This window comes from Hibiscus syriacus, unplaced genomic scaffold (assembly GCF_006381635.1).
Source record: "Hibiscus syriacus cultivar Baekdansim isolate YM2019G1 unplaced genomic scaffold, ASM638163v2 tig00111402_pilon, whole genome shotgun sequence".
Classification (NCBI taxonomy): Eukaryota; Viridiplantae; Streptophyta; class Magnoliopsida; order Malvales; family Malvaceae; genus Hibiscus; species Hibiscus syriacus.
Genome location: NW_024063082.1, coordinates 4,568,224 through 4,585,694, shown reverse-complemented (window position 1 = coordinate 4,585,694; position 17,471 = coordinate 4,568,224). Strand labels below are relative to the sequence as shown.

At 36.1% G+C, this 17,471-nt stretch overlaps 2 protein-coding genes across 2 annotated transcripts; both read right to left on the bottom strand.

Annotated features, from left to right (window-relative positions):
- Positions 1–12,182: 12,182 nt before the first annotated feature.
- Positions 12,183–13,472, bottom strand: LOC120162125 (serine/threonine-protein kinase BLUS1-like). The gene has a single exon (XM_039172305.1). The coding sequence runs from the start codon at positions 13,438–13,440 to the stop codon at positions 12,226–12,228; it is 1,215 nt and encodes a 404-aa protein (XP_039028236.1). The 5' UTR covers positions 13,441–13,472; the 3' UTR covers positions 12,183–12,225.
- Positions 13,473–15,665: 2,193 nt separating this feature from the next.
- LOC120162126 lies at positions 15,666–17,374 on the bottom strand. Its single transcript, XM_039172306.1, has 3 exons — positions 16,572–17,374; positions 16,249–16,366; positions 15,666–16,145 (listed from the first exon to the last, which is right to left on the bottom strand). The coding sequence occupies exons 1-3, from the start codon at positions 17,294–17,296 to the stop codon at positions 15,930–15,932; spliced, it is 1,059 nt and encodes a 352-aa protein (XP_039028237.1). The 5' UTR covers positions 17,297–17,374; the 3' UTR covers positions 15,666–15,929.
- Positions 17,375–17,471: the final 97 nt, after the last annotated feature.

Here is a 17,471-nt window from a genome sequence, read left to right as displayed (position 1 = left end):
ACACCTTTTCATACATGCATTTACATTTTGTATCTGTGCATTTTCATTTTGTATTTTTATATCTTTGAATTACACATTTTGCATTCTTATTTTTCCATTTATGCATTTTTCACATTTTTATTTAAGTACTGTCATCTACTTTAATTATAAAAACATATAAATAATTCATGAAAGGTTTCTGTAACAGTAAAAACCAAGATCATTCATTTATTTTACTGTACCATCATCATGAAAACAATGGAGCAATCTTATGAAGGACTACAAGACCATTGGTCAGAACCATTGACAGGGTTACCTCGGGATACAAGGAAAGAAGTTTCAGATTCAGTACCAGATGGATCAGATCAAATTATCCAGGGAATGGAATCTGATAAAGAAGATACAACTGCTATAGAGAAATCGTGCTATCAGATTGAAGAGTCGAGAAAGATAACATACCCTGGGGCATCCCACTCAAACCCAAAGAATAGCCTCATTAATTATTCACAATATGAGGAGAAAGTCAAGAGGACAGAGAAAGCAATCAGAAACATGAAAGATGTTAGTGCCTACCACAAAGAATTAGAAGCAAGAGAGCTTAGCTTAGTTCCAGATTTGATTATTCCCCATGAATTCAAAATGCCTGATTTTGAGAAATATGATGGCACCAGTTGTCCCTTAATCCATTTGAGAATGTTTTGCAGAAAAATGGGAGGATATTTAAATTCTGATGACCTGTTAATTCACTCTTTCCATGATAGTCTTGTTGGCCCAACAGTAGTCTGGTACAATCAGTTGACCCAAGAACAGATCAAGAGATGGGTAGATCTAGCTGATGCATTTTTTAGACAATATCGGTATATTAAAGGCTTAGCTCCAACACGTATGGATCTTCGAAGAGTAAAGAAGAAAACCAATGAAAGATTTCAAGAATATGCCCTAAGATGGAGAGGAGTGGCAGCACAAGTTCAACCTCCCATGATAGAAGAAGAGATATCACGTATGTTTCGTGATTCCCTTCCCGCTCCTTTCCGCGAGTTGATGCAGGCAAATCCGACAAAGGAATTCAAGAATCTTGTGACAACTGGAGATTTAATTGAGAATGTAATCAATGAAGAAAACTCAAAAGTCATATCCAAGAGCCCGATGGATCAAAAAGCAAAAGCTGATCATGTGAATGAATGTTGCATCCAGAGTCCTCGTAATTACAAAAGAAAAAGAGCAAGTAACTGTTCGGATCGACCAAAGAAAGTCATGCGATCAAGAAAAACTTTGGAAGTGTTCCAAACTTCCATTTCAGACTTGTATCCTCATTTGGTTAAAGGTCAATACAACACACCAAGACCAACTAAAATGACATCAAACCCTTCTGCTCATAGTTATGATCAAAATAGTGTTTGTAATTTCCACTTGGGGGTAAAAGGGCATTCTACAGGCAATTGTAGGCCATTGTTAAAAGAAATTGAGATGCTTGTTGACAAAGGAATTTTGACACAAGAAATGATCAAGAAATGGGGGGTAAATGAAGAAAAGAACCTTGATCCTATTACATACCATTATAGGAGTAATAAGGCATAATAAAATAAACAAGTGGAAGTGTTATCTACCACTGTAGTACTTTTTATTTTCAGCATCTTGTTTGAACTTGTTTTTGCTCCTTTCTCCGCTTTTTGTGCAATAAATAAATGAGCAAGGAATCAAATTTTAATCTTGAGATTATTGAGTATCAAGTAGATTAAATGTTCTTTTAATTTTTCAAGAGTTATAGATCTATTGGCAAGTGATAAAATTATATCTTCAATATCCCATCCAATGCTAATTACTCGACCCCTACCCAAAACCAAATCCTGACACTACATTTATCTGAGATTCTGAAGAAATGTCTCTACTTGTTTTTGAGACATCAACTCTAGATGTTTACCTTATCGGATAGAGTTGATTGATGATATTACCTTCCACCATATACATGATTTCAAAAGTCACACATTTGTCTTTTCGAACACCAAACCATCATAAACCAAAAGACCTCAAAATAACCAAACTTTCAACTATTCGTAAATTTTACTGCAAGAAGAGACGAGATGAGGCATCAGGGACCAACTCATTGATGATAATTTCGCATACTCAAAGAAGAAGGGGAAAGTGATTGATTGAAATAAATATATCATGCATTAATTACATTTTTCATGTAAATAAAGTTAATCTTGAATATTCATCCCCCTGTGGATACCTCTTTTTACAAAGGTTTCTGTGTATGAGATGATAAACGGCATTGTTTCATTTATCCTTTAATATATATATATATATATATATATATCCTTTGTTATCCCCATTTGAGCCTGAATAATGTTTCTTCTAATTCAACCCTAACCAAGGATCACCCTCTACATTGGGGGGGCAAGGTAAAAGATATTGGCTCACAAGAATAAAGATTGTCAATACATTTTTTTACGAAGGCAAGTTTCCATGAAGTCAAGAAAGTTTTGAACTACAAAGTATGTCAAATACAGAGTGCTTGAAGATCAATCCAATCAAGAATAATGGAAAACCTCCAAAATGCAAAAGGAAAAGGAGGTGATCAAAGCAATTGAAGTATTATACTCATCCAGCAAAGAAAGAAGGAAAAAAAACAAAACAAAACAAAAAAAGAAAAAAGAAAAAAATTGAATCAAGATGGGTGAATTATTGAGCCTCAAGTTACAAGGTTGATCAAGTACAAACAAGAAAAGCAAGAAATGCTGAAGATATGAGAAAATGGAAATGAATCCAAAATTTGACAGTTTAGAGGGATCCAAATGATGGAAAAATCCCCAACAAAGTAGATCCAAGTTAAGCAAGGCAAGATTGATGGCAATTAGAATGAATTGATCCTTGGTTTGATTACCCTTAAACACTTATTTTGGGCCTTTTTATCCCTTTCTTTCGTAACCATAAGCCATGGCCTACGTTACGTACCTGAAAAGTCCATTTTAATCATACATGGATTTCTAATTAAAAGAGAATATCATCAGAATTCATTCTGCTTCTCAAGATTGATTTTTATTTGCAAAAATTGGTTTTTAAAATCTTTAATGCATGATATGAAAACTGATAAAAGGAGGGTTCAAGATATAAATTTTTAAATAACATCTTAGAACCAAAGGAGGATTCGAGTTGAAAACCTGAAAAGGCGGCTCGAATATTGAATGGTGCAACAACGACATAAGAGACGATCTTAAGCTCTTAATTGAAGCACCGCACATCTCAAAAACGTTCCTGAGATTCTGGAAACGAGAAGCATCTCTACAAGATGAACATAACAACCATTTCTTCAAGTTAGTGTAAGCCGAAGCGACATACTGAACCAACTTGAAAGAACCTACTTTACCAAAATCAACCTACACCTCAAATCAGTCAATAATTTTGACACTTGCCATAGGATTATGATTTTTGAATGATTTAAAAGTGTAGTTGATTTATTTGATATTCACTAAACTCATTATTTATGTTTCAATTATATTGTGAACCTAAGAAGGGCAATACTTTGTAAAAGTCTTTCATTCTTCAATAAACAAAGGAGGAAAAAACATTTTCAAACAGGACAGTCTCAAATGAGAAAGGTCCTTGAAGCAATTGTTGTTTATTCTACCTCTGTAGTAGAAAAAGAATGAACAAGGCCAGAATAATGAAGCACTTCACATTTTTGAAGGCAAGTGGTCCAAGAAGCCAGAAATTCTGGATAATTGAACTTGTGACACTCCCCTATGACATTATTATCAACTCATCAAGAAAGATTATCTCATGCTGAGGGCGATAAGCATCACCAGACAGATTATTTTCCCAAACCATCAATTCATGTTCTCTAGAAGATTACATCATAAAGCCAGGAACAAGTCATTATATGCACTCTGGTTATACTATGATGCTGGCTCAAGTCTTGATACATTATTGCTAATTCTTCTATACTGATCATTTTCTTTGTCATGATGATATCCATTATGTCCTTCAGAAGATTGCTGAATTTGAATTTGAGGACTTAGGGCACAGAACAAGACATTGGAACAGAATCTATCCTTATAGGCCTTTTATATAAGTAAGGTTGTTACATTGGATGTCACCAACAACAAGGTCGAATTCGACAAATCTACTCATCAATTGCTCCAACCTATACCATTCAGTTCTTGCACATATGTTTTCAAAAATATGCCAAGACAGTAGAAGACAGCCTCTGCATTATTGATCCCAGAAGAAAAAAAAAGACAGGACATTGATATCACCAGAGAACATGTCTCTAGCAGCTCCTTATGTATGGTTTTTAAGGAAACCTAGAAGCATTTCTACCTCATCAGGTTCAAGTGGAACAATTTTATTTCTTCCAACCCATACCAGATTCCATTTTCAGCACTCATCAAGAACATACTTCTGGACACTCGAAGGTGGCTCATTGTCATAAGCTTCAAGAGCTTTACAGATTCTTGTACATGTTTGTAAGTAGTTCAACTTTGTTCTTGGATCCCATGAAGACTATCATTTCTTTGTCAATGGAAAAATATCATGTATAGTGCATGGAGAAAACAAGATAAGAGGAAATCTGTTCTCAATTGGCAGATTATGAATATAGCCTATTTTCAGTGTAACAGCATGAAAATGCTTCGAATCTACAAATTCTGGCTATACATCGAATAAGTACTGTGATATTCCAGTCCAAACATTAACTGGAGCAAGTGCCACGTTCTCATAGTAGAAATAAGGAGACCCATAGCATCTTCTGGAAGTGTTCTTTGAGTTATCTGATCTGGTTTGGTATGAACCACAGAACCAATCATTGAATTTGGAAGATAAATATGCTCATAGAATCTTCTGGAAGTGTTCTTTGAATTATCTGATATGGTTTGGTATGAAACCACAGAATCAATCATTGAATTTGGAAGATGGATGTGCTCATAGCATCTTCTGGAAGTGTTCTTTGAATTATCTGATATGGTTTGGTATGAAACCACAGAATCAATCATTGAATTTGGAAGATGGATGTGCTCATAGCATCTTCTGGAAGTGTTCTTTGAATTATCTGATATGGTTTGGTATGAACTCTAAAGTCAATCATTGGATTTGAAAGATGAATTTTGCTCATAGTAGAAATAAGGAGACCCAATAGCATCTTCTGGAAGTGTTCTTTGAGTTATCTGATATGATTCAGTAGGAAGCCCAGAACCGATTATTGGAATTGAAAGATAAATTGCATGATCATCTTCATTAAAAAGCTTCTTTTCAAGCTTCCTCTGCTTCTTCCTTTTCCACAAATCATAGCCCAAGTTTCGCCTTTGCTTGTAATTGGGATCATTGCATAATGGCTTCCTATCTTCTACCATGAGAAGTGCGTCAGTAACCTTAGCCATTTGATCAGCACATATAAAATCTGTCAATTCTGCAATTGATGAATCTGAACCACATCTCTCCATGGTTATTGAAGCTTCAGCCTCTGAGAATCCCATTTTTGTCAAGTATAACAGTTTACTCTCCTCATCAAAATCAGAATTCATGATTTCCTCGATATCAGAAGAACTATCAATATATATGAAATCATCCTGAAAGATCACTTCATAATCAGATGAGTTGTTATCAGAATCAACATGTTGCATGGGTGCGGATTTTTGATGAGATTATACCACTGTATATGTAGTCTTGTTATTGCATCAGATTACTGTTTGCATAAATTGGTTTCTCTCCCACAGAAAAATATATTTCAGAGATGACCTTCATTGAAAGATGATAAGCCACTGTGTCAACCTGGAATGAATGATTGAGTACTTCTTAAGTTTGTGACGACATGAAGAGAATTCCTCCAGTTACTTGACAACACTGTTGTTTATTGACACCAGAATGAGAGTATTCAAGATAAATAGATTTGGGGCACGAATAAAGCTACAAGTACCTACAACAATTCATTGTCAAAATTGGACCTCGTGGGGATCATGACATTCCAGTCAAACAGAGATTGAGAGTGAATCAGATAAATCTAGAGGGACATCTTGAGGGCCCATTTCAACCAGAAATAGAATATTGGGGCATTTTGAAGGCTCACAGTAATATGAATATTTGGGCATTCTTGGAGGCTCATCTCAACAAGAAGTAATGTTGAGCACACTTTTAACATCTGTATCAGCAAATATTGGGGCATTTTAAAGCTCACTTCAGACAGATCCATGTGGGGTATTTTGAAGACTCAGATTAACAAGAAGCAAATATAGGGGCATGCTGAAAACCCATTCAGAATCAGAACTGTTGATGCGTTTTGAACACTTGTATTAGCCAATGTTGGGGCATGTTGAAGGCCCATATCATCCTGTGTCAAGATCATTGATTTAAGAAAATGATTCCAATGAGACAGAAAGATATGAAGAATGAAAATGGTAAAACAGTGACAGTCGAGCTGACTATACATAATTGCTTCGTTCATCATGAAGTTACATTATGATCATGTTGTTGAACAAATGTTTACTCAACAAGTATGTTTTCAAATACCTAATCTTCTTAACTATATGTCACATGATAGTATGTTCTTTGTTAAGCTACATTACGGTTACATGAATAAAGATTATCCCCAGGCAGACCACTCGATCCAGGGTTCAGTTCCTTAAGATCTCAGCATTGAATTTGGCCTTCTGTGTGTCAGTGATAATTAAAAATATTTCTTTGAGATTCCTAGCAAATAGTTTTAACCATACTATTGAGATTATAAAACTGTTTTTCATATCAGTTTTTGCTTCCTTGATGACATTGAAAAGGGAGACTCGACTCTCACTGTTATTCCCGTTGTTATTTGGGATCATCATTGCTAGCCAAGATGAACTGAGTTTTCATCTATTTTGGTTTTATCATTTGTATTTCATCCCCAGCTGCAAAAATTCCACGGATAGCTTTCTGTACATTGATCCTACAGTTGATGTGTTTCTACTTCCTACAAAGGTCATTATAGAAGAAAATGTGATCAGTATTACATTTGTCTTTGCCCGAGATGATATCAAGATCAGTTAATGTCTCCTATTCAATTCGACACCAGCATATCTTGTGAATTTGACCAACTTTTTGGTCGTACCAACATTACACTTGAATCCCCACTGAGTTTTGTTCTCAAGTGGTCTTGTGACGTTATTCAAAAGCTTTGAACATTAGGCAAAGAGCTTACATGATTGAGAAATCTTGGCAGAAGCCACAGTAAAGGATGAATGTGTTGTCAAATGTTTTACGAACATCTGAGCAGAAGCCACAGGAAAGGATGAATGCACTGTCAAATGTTTTACGAACCTGCTATTCTTATGCTGAACCAATGTTACGATCATATGGTTTTCATTTATTGATCTAAGATGAAGTTTGTCTTTTTCAACCCCAAAATTAGAAGTGAGATATAATGAAGATTTCTTTCCAAGGAAAGTTGAAATTTTAAACAAGAAACTAATGGGGTCAACTAAGGTTGAACTACATGTTGTTGTTAAGTATCTCGACATGATATTAGTCCAAGTTGCCTTATTCGAGATCTGATTATATGTGGAGACATGAAAGGAATTGGAATAAATCTTCCTTGTGATGTTTCAAGAGTTAAATAAGAACATACTCTACTCTCCTAATTAATCCCTGCTGAGTCAGGCATATCTACATCTACACTCTTCAAAGATGATAGATTCTCTTTTTAAAGATGAAAGCTTTATGGGATTTACACACAAGTCCAAGCAAATAAAGTTGGTTTTATCCAAGACAAAAGGGGGCATCAGGGTCATAATTTTGACTACGACAAGAGTTCCACAAGTGAAACATTTCTTCTAAGACTTTTATGAAGCAAAGAAGACAACAAAGATACAAGTTGATCAGATAATTCTGCATGAATGCAAGCTTGATATCATAAGTTTCTACACTGATATCTAGAGGTAATCCTGGCAATAAATGATGAAGTGAAGAAAGACCAAGTTCACCACTTTAAAGTCAAATAAAAATTGCATCAACATTCATGCATTCATAAAAACATCATTTACACAATAAACAATGCATTACATTGATACATTTGAGTGCATTCAAACATGAAGTTTTACAAATCTTCGGAATAACAAGAAGATTCATGGTAAGAAATACCTTACAAAAAGAAGGTATTCAAAACCGTAAATACAGGAATCATGCAAACATTTGAAAAAGAGATGGACGCAACGCCACAAAAATGAGCATTATCTTGAGATTGGGGCATGTTACCCAATCAACATGTTATTTTGAAAAATAATGAGAAAACGATTTTCCATAGTTTCTCATTCAATCTTTTCTTAAAATGAAATTGTTGAATAGTAAGAAAACAATTTCCATAAGTTTCTTACTTAGTAAACTATTTCTCACATCTGTAAGTCCTTCAGTGCATGATGTTTCCAAAAAGCCTTCGGGAGCTTTTTGATGTTTTCAAAGCCTTCGGGTCATCTGTAAGTCCTTCAGTGCATGATGTTTCCAAAAAGCCTTCGGGAGCTTTTTGATGTTTTCAAAACCTTCGGGTCATCTGTAAGTCCTTCAGTGCATGATGTTTCCAAAAAGCCTTCGGGAGCTTTTTGATGTTTTCAAAACCTTCGGGTCATCTGTAAGTCCTTCAGTGCATGATGTTTCCAAAAAGCCTTCGGGAGCTTTTTGATGTTTTCAAAGCCTTCGGGTCATCTGTAAGTCCTTCAGTGCATGATGTTTCCAAAAAGCCTTCGGGAGCTTTTTGATGTTTTCAAAACCTTCGGGTCATCTGTAAGTCCTTCAGTGCATGATGTTTCCAAAAAAGCCTTCGGGAGCTTTTTGATGTTTTCAAAGCCTTCGGGTCATCTGTAAGTCCTTCAGTGCATGATGTTTCCAAAAAGCCTTCGGGAGCTTTTTGATGTTGTCAAAGCCTTCGGGTCATCTGTAAGTCCTTCAGTGCATGATGTTTCCAAAAAGCCTTCGGGAGCTTTTTGATGTTTTCAAAGCCTTCGGGTCATCTGTAAGTCCTTCAGTGCATGATGTTTCCAAAAAGCCTTCGGGAGCTTTTTGATGTTTTCAAAGCCTTCGGGTCATCTGTAAGCCCTACAGTGCATGATGTTTCCAAAAAGCCTTCGGGAGCTTTTTGATGTTTTCAAACCCTCAGGGTCATTCATAAGACCTCTAGGCAGAATGTTTTCAACATTTCCATATTACTCAAAATAAGCTAAATGAAAAAATTATTGTCTTTTTCGTCTTTGCTCTATTCTTGTTAACACAAGTATGAGCAAAGAGGGGCAGCTGTAGAAATCAATTTTTTCATTTTAAATTATTATTATTAAAATTATTATTATTATTATTATTATTATTATTATTAATAGTAATATTATTTATTATTTAAATATTACAAAGCCCAAATCACAGCCCAATTACATTCAAATCCCAAACCCAAATGGAAACCCTGAATCAATTTGGGGTTTCAGCTAGGGTTTTCAAACCCTAGCCCCCAGCCGCCGTCAACATCATCAGCCGTTGGATCTGGCAAGATCCAACGGCCCAAAAGGGTTCCAGATGGAAAACCCTAGGGTTTCTAACCCTAGCAGCCAGCCGTTTCCAGATGCGGCGCCACCCCTGAAGCCACCCCGACGACCGACTCTCTGATGCCAGATGGTCCAACCAGTTGCTGCCGACGCTGTTGCTTCCACGACGCCGACCTCGTCGAGCTTTCCAGAAGCCAGCTGCCTCACCAAATCAGTGCTCTATGGTGAGTCACCGCCATAGCTTGGTGACTCACCAAAGATGCTAGATCGGACCGGTCCGAGGAGTACACTGTGGTGGCTATAAAAGCCACCACTGAACCTGCAAAAAAAGAAAGGAGAGCGAGGACAGAGAGCAACGGAGAACACAAGAGAAACGAGAGATCCAGCAAAGAAAAAAAAAGGGAAGACAGAAAGCTACCAACGAACCCACAACCAACATAAAACCAAAACAGAAAGCAAAGAAAGAAGAAAGAAACTTACCCTTGGAGCTTTGACCACCGTCGGAAGCACTAAACATCGCCGGAGAACAGAAAATACCGAAGGTATTTTCGTAGATTTACTCCGATTAGGAGTCTTTTAGGGAAAACAAAGACCGGAATCGGTCTTAGGGCGTTTAGATCTACGCTTTGGGGGTATTTTTGGTGAATTCTGACCACCGTTACGGTGGCCGGCGGCGGTGGTCGGCGGCGGAGTACGGTGGCCTATGGCTGCCGGTTTCCCTCCGGCGAGGGAAACTAGAGAGAAACCAGAGAGAACTCTGGTTCTCTCGTTTTGAGAGAGAATGGAAATAGGCAAATGAGAAGCTTGGCCCTTCGGGCCAGGCGTTTAGGGTATTTAAAACCCTCCCCAAACGACGTCGTTCTGGGGAGGGTATCTGTGTAATTTCCATCATGGGTAAACCCTTTCCGCAGTCACTCCGAGTTTATAACATTACAAATTAGTCACTAGAAGCAAATTTTGATTCTTTTAATTATGTCATTCAATTTTATTTTATTACATTTTAGTCATTATCAGTTTATATATATATTTAGGGTAAATAACTGATTTAGTACCTTATAATTTTATTAACATTTATTTTAATCCGATTAATTAAATAAGGCTAAATTACATTTTTAGCACTTAAAGTTTTTATTTATTCGAGATAGAGCCTTTAAACTTTGATAAATTTTATTTTAATCAATGATTAATTAATTAAGGATTAATTACACTATTAGTAATTTTATTTTATGATGATTCAAGTTATGTTCATTATTTTAAATAATTTTACATTTATTATTATTTTATTTATTTATAGTCATTGTTTAGTTATTTTTTACTTAATTTTTATTATTTTAATATATTTTAAATCATTACTTTAATTATTGTTTTACTATATTATAAATATATATATTATTTATTTAATAATGTTTATTTATTTTCCATATTAAAGAAAATGGCAGTCTTAATACAACTGGATGTCCTATTTTGGTATTTTAAAACTAATTATTATAAAAATTATAATTTAGTTTTATTACGTTTTTATTTATTAATATAGAAGGAAAGAGTTGTCTTAAGGTACCTAGAAGCCCTTTTCTGATATTTCTAAATAAATAAATATCTTATTTATATATTAATATATTTTCTTAAAATTATAAATTTGAAATAAAAAGATTATGAATTAAATATATTCGAAATTTTTTCTTCTAATAATAGAGACAATTTATAGTTAATAAAGTACCAATTTTGGGCGTTGTAGGTGCTAATCCTTCCCTAAACGTAACCGACCACGAATCCCTTTTTATTAATAAAAAGAATGAATTTTTGGTTAAACGCAGATCAGTTTATCTTTTAACTGATGTTTTCTTAAAAACTCTTTTAAAAGATGATTTTTAGGTATTCGACCTACCTGACTCAAAAGGCCGATGGCGACTCCCAAATTATTTTAAAAACCATTTATTCACATTACTTTTCCCATAAAGTTAATATTTTCGTGCCCGGACGAAAACCGGTTACGACATAATGTATATCAATCAAATAATTCAAATTTCTACTATATCAACCAACCTTTTTTAAAGCTTAATGAATAAGAAAAAGAATCATAAAAAAGGATCCGTTCAATACCTCGCAATCTCAAAGAAAACGAAGGGAGAAGAGTAGTGATGTATGTGACAAGGAGTCTTTCTTTATACTGGAAATCTGCAATTGATGATGAAGTTGAGCCACCTGCAGAAGGGTGTTGAAAAGCTGCCTTTCCCACGAGACAAGATGGTGAACGTTGTCCATTCATCGGAGGTTGAAGAAACTATGGCCAATAGGGTCTGCTTTATCCCTGTTCTCGACTACTAAGTTATTGAGCCAAGGGCCGATACAAAGGGTGAGCTCCCCTTTTCTGCAATTTCATTGACCTTCTTCACACGCATGTTACCTCTATTGGTTGTCTCTACTTCATTTAATATTTTATTCATTATACTTCCAACGACAATAAAAATTGAATATTCGAGTGTCAGGTAACATACTACTTCATCCATTTTTATTTGTTGCTTGGTCTGCCTGACTAACAACTTAGCATTCTTTTGGTACTTCGATTTTACTGGAGTAATTTTTTGAACTTTTCTGTGCCTTTCCTTTTAATAGTTATAACATTCGAGAAAATAACTAAAACATTGGGAAATTAATTTGTATGAAGAATATCATATAGTAAAACGAATATGATAATGCAAATTATAATGGTTAAAGCTTTACCGAGATGAAAAAATTACATTATATTTGAAGTTAAAAGATTTTAGCATTTCAGTGGGAGCACTTGCTTGCATTGCTCCGTTGTTGTATATCCATCCCTGCAGTTGTCTACAGGGCTAGACTCCATGGTTTCGTCATTATTATCATCATCAGGGATAAGTGTTTCCGCTTTCGCTTTCAAATCTTCAATATCAAAATTCCAGGTACTAATTCCCTTCTGGTACACACTCATTGATCTTGCTTCTTCTGGTGACAATGATGCCATCTTTGAAGGTAGTTGTTGTGCAGATTCATCATTCTGAAGAGCTTTCACAGGATTCAACAATAGTGATCGGAGCTCAGCTAATAAATTCTTCAGAGAAAGCTCAGGTGGCTTGGCATGCTTGAAAAACGAGTGCTTCAACAATTTCCCTGCAGTAGGCCTCTTCTTGGGATCTTTCACCAGGCACATGGCGACCATGTCTTTAAAGGACTTGGAGAACTTTTTATCACCGAGTCTTGGAGGAGCATTCTGTAGTGTCACCAGAAGAACCTTCATTGGCGGATATTGCGACAATGGCGGATGACCATGCGCAAGTTCCAACGCCGTTATCCCAAACGACCAAATATCAGCCTTAGAATCATACCCGGTCTCTGCTTGCATAACTTCGGGCGCCATCCAAAAAGGTGTCCCCGTAAAGGTATTCCTGCACCGTTGTCTATCACCAGAATCAAACATGCAAGCCGAAACCCCGAAATCAGAAAGCTTAACATCGCCATTGTTATCGAGCAATATGTTACCAGCCTTAACATCTCGATGGATATGTCCTTGTCGGTGAAGATAATCCAATGCCTTAAGGGTTTCTTTCAATATAAAACAAATCTCCATCTCTTCTAATCCGTTGGGATGAGCCCTTTTCATCGCCTCAAAACAGGAACCCACCGCCATGAACGGCATGACGACCCACAGGTTGCGATCCACAACGAAGGAACAATACGCTCTGACGAGATTCGGATGATCGACCAAAGCCATCGTTTGAGTTTCACGACGTACGCTATCCAGATTTCCATTGTTGCAGCGATCAAGATCCAAACACTTGACGGCCAGGACGGCGTTTATAGGGAGGTAGATCGCTCGGTAAACCGTAGCGCTGGCGCCATTGCCGACCTCTTCCAAAAGCTTGTAGTCGGCAGGATTCGCAGAGTAAATCCTTTGAATCTCCCCCGTATTATTCATCCCTGAAAGCTGCTTTGAAGAACCCTTGTTTTGTGTATTCATCGGATTCACGAAGAATGGAGAATTTTCTGCTCCAATTTGATACGGCGTTATAGTTTTTCGTCTCTCTCTCTCTCTATGTATATATAATTTCTGAACCCTAGAGGAAACTATAATATATTAAGGATATATTTTAATTAAATTCTAACAAACTCTTAGTGGGCTTACTATAACTGGAATTTGTGGTACGCTCACTGATAGATTCTTTTTTATTTACAAAATATTAAAAATATTCCATAAAAATAATGACAATAGAAAACAAAAATATTTTTCCATAAAAATATTAATGAAATCCATTAAAGTTTCTTGAATTACAAGCTCATATCATTAGCATCTAATGAAAATAAGGGTAACCTATAACTGATACCACCGAACTTTAGACGTTGTATCGTTTATACTATTAAATTTTTAATTTTGTCAATTATAACATTGAACTTTGATTTTCGTTTCAATTATACCACTAAACCGTTAAAACGTTAATGGCACGATGATGTGACTGACAGTTGATGATTATCGACGTAGACAACTCACCAAAACGATATCTTTTTTATTCAAATGTTAACGATTTAACGACCCATAATATAATTGAAACGAAAATCAAAATTCAGCGGTATAAACGATACAACACTTGAAGTTCAATGGTATCTGGTGTAGTTTACCCTCAAAATAATGAAGTCAATTAATGTTGGTTACTTTTTTGGTTAACTTGATTAATCAATTAGACATTTAAATCAATTTAGTTAAATATATTTCTTACTTTTTGGTTGACTCGATTAACAAATTATTCGATTGGATTAACTAGATTGGTTTATGGTTTAATGTCAAATAATTGAGAGATATTTAAATAGATAATGTCTTGTACTTATCTAGGTTATATATATATATATATATATATATATATATATATATATTATGAAACATAAGATAATTTGAAGGTAATGGCATTCCTCAAAGCTTGACTAGGTGCCAACTTCTTGAGAACCTTGATGTCTTTCTCAACAAGCTTAGAAACAATGGAAATTTGTTCACCATAGTCATCAGCTATCTTCCTAGCATGCAAATCCTCCAAGTTGCATTCAACAACATTAGTGGTTTTCTCTTATAAACCTTAGTTAGTTTCAAGTCCTTGACCTTAGTCCCAATGGCTTCAATGACAATCCACCCTCACGTTGCTACAATTCTTCTCTGCAAACATTACTCCTTGCAGATAATTTTATGTCAGGCACAATACATCCAGATATCGAAAACTGTGATAGAATGGAAACGGTTAACTTTGCTTGAAATCATCTAAATGGATTGGTCCCATCAAATACCAAATGCTTATGACTCTGTTATGTGGGAGAATAACTTCTCTTTATGGATCCCTCCTTCAATCATCTTTCCGGCACTATTCCTGACAGCCTCGGTTCCATCTCCAATTTGCGTGACTTGCTACACAACAGATTAACGGGGGAATATTCTTGAATCCTGATACATTTGAGGGTTTGAAACAAGTTTGCTTGCTTAACCTACCTAATAGTTCTCTTCGAGGCAAGCTTCCAGGATCATTGGGGCTTATCACATTTCTTAGATATTTGGATGTATCCAACAATAATCTCACTGCTCCAATTCCTTCAACCGGACAACTTACTACGTTTCCAGCATCTAAATACAAAAACAACCTAGGACTGTGTGGGATACCATTGCCCCCTTGTGACTATCATCATGAAAAATGGAAAAGACCATTCCATGCTGAGAATTGTGGGTTATTGCCGTGGTAGGATACATTTTTGGTGCAGCTATTGGAATTTGGGTTGGAAATGTCATGTTTCAAGACAAAGAGGAATGGTAGGTGGCGAAAAAGCTTACAATCAGTCGATCACCTCGAAATTCAAAAGAACCAAAAAAAAAAAAGAAAAAAAAAAGCTGAAGGACAATGTATCAAAACATCCATGAAAATTGGAATTTCTTGCTGTTCAGGATCCCAACTCCACAAGAGAATCCACAGACTTGAAAATATAACCAAGTTGAGTCAATGAAAAAAAGCTATGCTTCTAAATTCTAACTGCTCACTTGGATAAAACCAAGTTTCCAGTTGCTTCACTATTTGCACTTCATACTCTAGAACTTATAGTTTTCTGTTTCTAGATAACCTACATCAAATTGAATCATATGTATGCATCAGCAATGCAAATTTGATTTAGGGTTTGTTCAGTAGGCAGTGAGATTAAAAACAACAGCGGCAATGAGCTTGATTACTGTACCAGTGAAATGAAAATCAATGGTGGGATGCATATATCTGAATGCAAAACCAGCAGTGACAGTGAGGTGTGCTTGTCTAACAATGAGATCATCTATGCCACCAACAAAACTTGATCCACATTCCTTGCAATCATATCCATAATCTGTAACACGTGTTCCAAAACAAACCAATGTAAACAGCCAAAATGAAAGTGAAGAGGTTCCAGCTGAGTTCACCCCAAGTACCTGTAGGAACATTTTAGAAGCCTCTGTCATGTGGTTTGACTTAGCTTTATAATCTCCTCCAGCAATTTGTTGGCTGAATCCCGCACTTCCTCCAGAACTCTGAGCTTCGGATTCTCTTGGTCTAAAGTATATAAAATGATAACCTTCATTACATCGACCAGAAGCAAACTCTTTGTTGTAATGCCCCACACACCCTTATTAGCAAACCTGCATGAATCCTTTAACACGCACTGACTGCAAACCTGAAGAAAAGAGATCACCGATGACGAAACAAACAACGCCACAATATTTATACTCGATACAATAAAAGTTGTACTTGTTTGAAGTATTGAAACAATGCCTTACAGTGTCTTCTTGAATTTTAAAGATTTTTCGCAACCTCTTAGCAGAAAAGACATTAGTTTTATCAAGAGAAGGGCAACCAAAGGCAGCCACTTTCTTCAAGCGTGTGCTTGACAGCCACCTGAAAATACAATTTTTAAGGTTAAGTCATTTAGTAAAAATTCCCCCAAAATATGTGAAATTATCAAGTGTTTTTGCTCTTAATAACAACCGATCATAACGTGAAGAACATCAATCAGCCAAAAAATATATATAACAATAACACATTAGCGAACAATATGAAATCCAAAACGAAAAAAGGACAAAAGGGAAAAACATGTTCTTACTTTGCAATCTCATGATGATCTTTAGCAAACTCGTAAGCAGCAAACTTGATAAAACCTCTAGCATAAGTATTATCGAAGTGCCCAAAATCCAACTTGTTGTCCTCCAAGAAATTAGCTTTGTCAAAATACCCTTTTGAAAACAAATACCTAACGAAACCCTCTACAAACACCGAAAGATCCCTAAAAACTGTTACCTCCCCAGATTCTCTCCTCGGTTTCGCCATCCTTTTCACCTTTTTTTCCTTCTTTTCACCCCCAAACAAGCCAACCAAACTGTTAACTTTCTTGGGGTTTTCCCTCTCAACTTTCTTTTTGTCTTCCTTTTCAGGCTTTGGGTTTTTCTTGAACTCCCCAGCTTCTCTCTCCAAGTCCCTTAATGTGTTCATTAGCCCATTCTTTTCGTCATGACTCTGGCTTTCGTTTTCACCAACCTTTTCAGTTAAACCTACAGTTTCTTCAAACAACAGAGAAAGTGGCTTCTTGGTTGGTTCCTGGGGAGAGGAACTAAGGGTTCTGATTGTGAAGGACGGTAAAGGAGGGAAGAGTTTGTAAAATGAGTTATGGGTTTTGAATAGAGCTTTGGTTTGGTGGGAAATTAGTAGAGTTTTAAAGAGAGGCGTTTCAAAATGGAGGGGTTTTAGAAGGGTTTTAAGGTTCAGAGTCGCTATGGAGTTTTTGCATACGATTCCATAGAAGGTGTAGGAGATGAATGAAATGGGCGACATTGCGGTCTTTTATTAGGGAGCCAAAGCTGGACCATAAACCAGCCCATTACCTGAAGAAACCGAAGATGCGGTTTCATGCTTCAATACGCTTTCATTACTAGCTTTGTTTCAAAAGGCCCATTACCTGAAATCACTGCACCAAATGTCATTGGATTCCATGTGTCATTGCACCAAC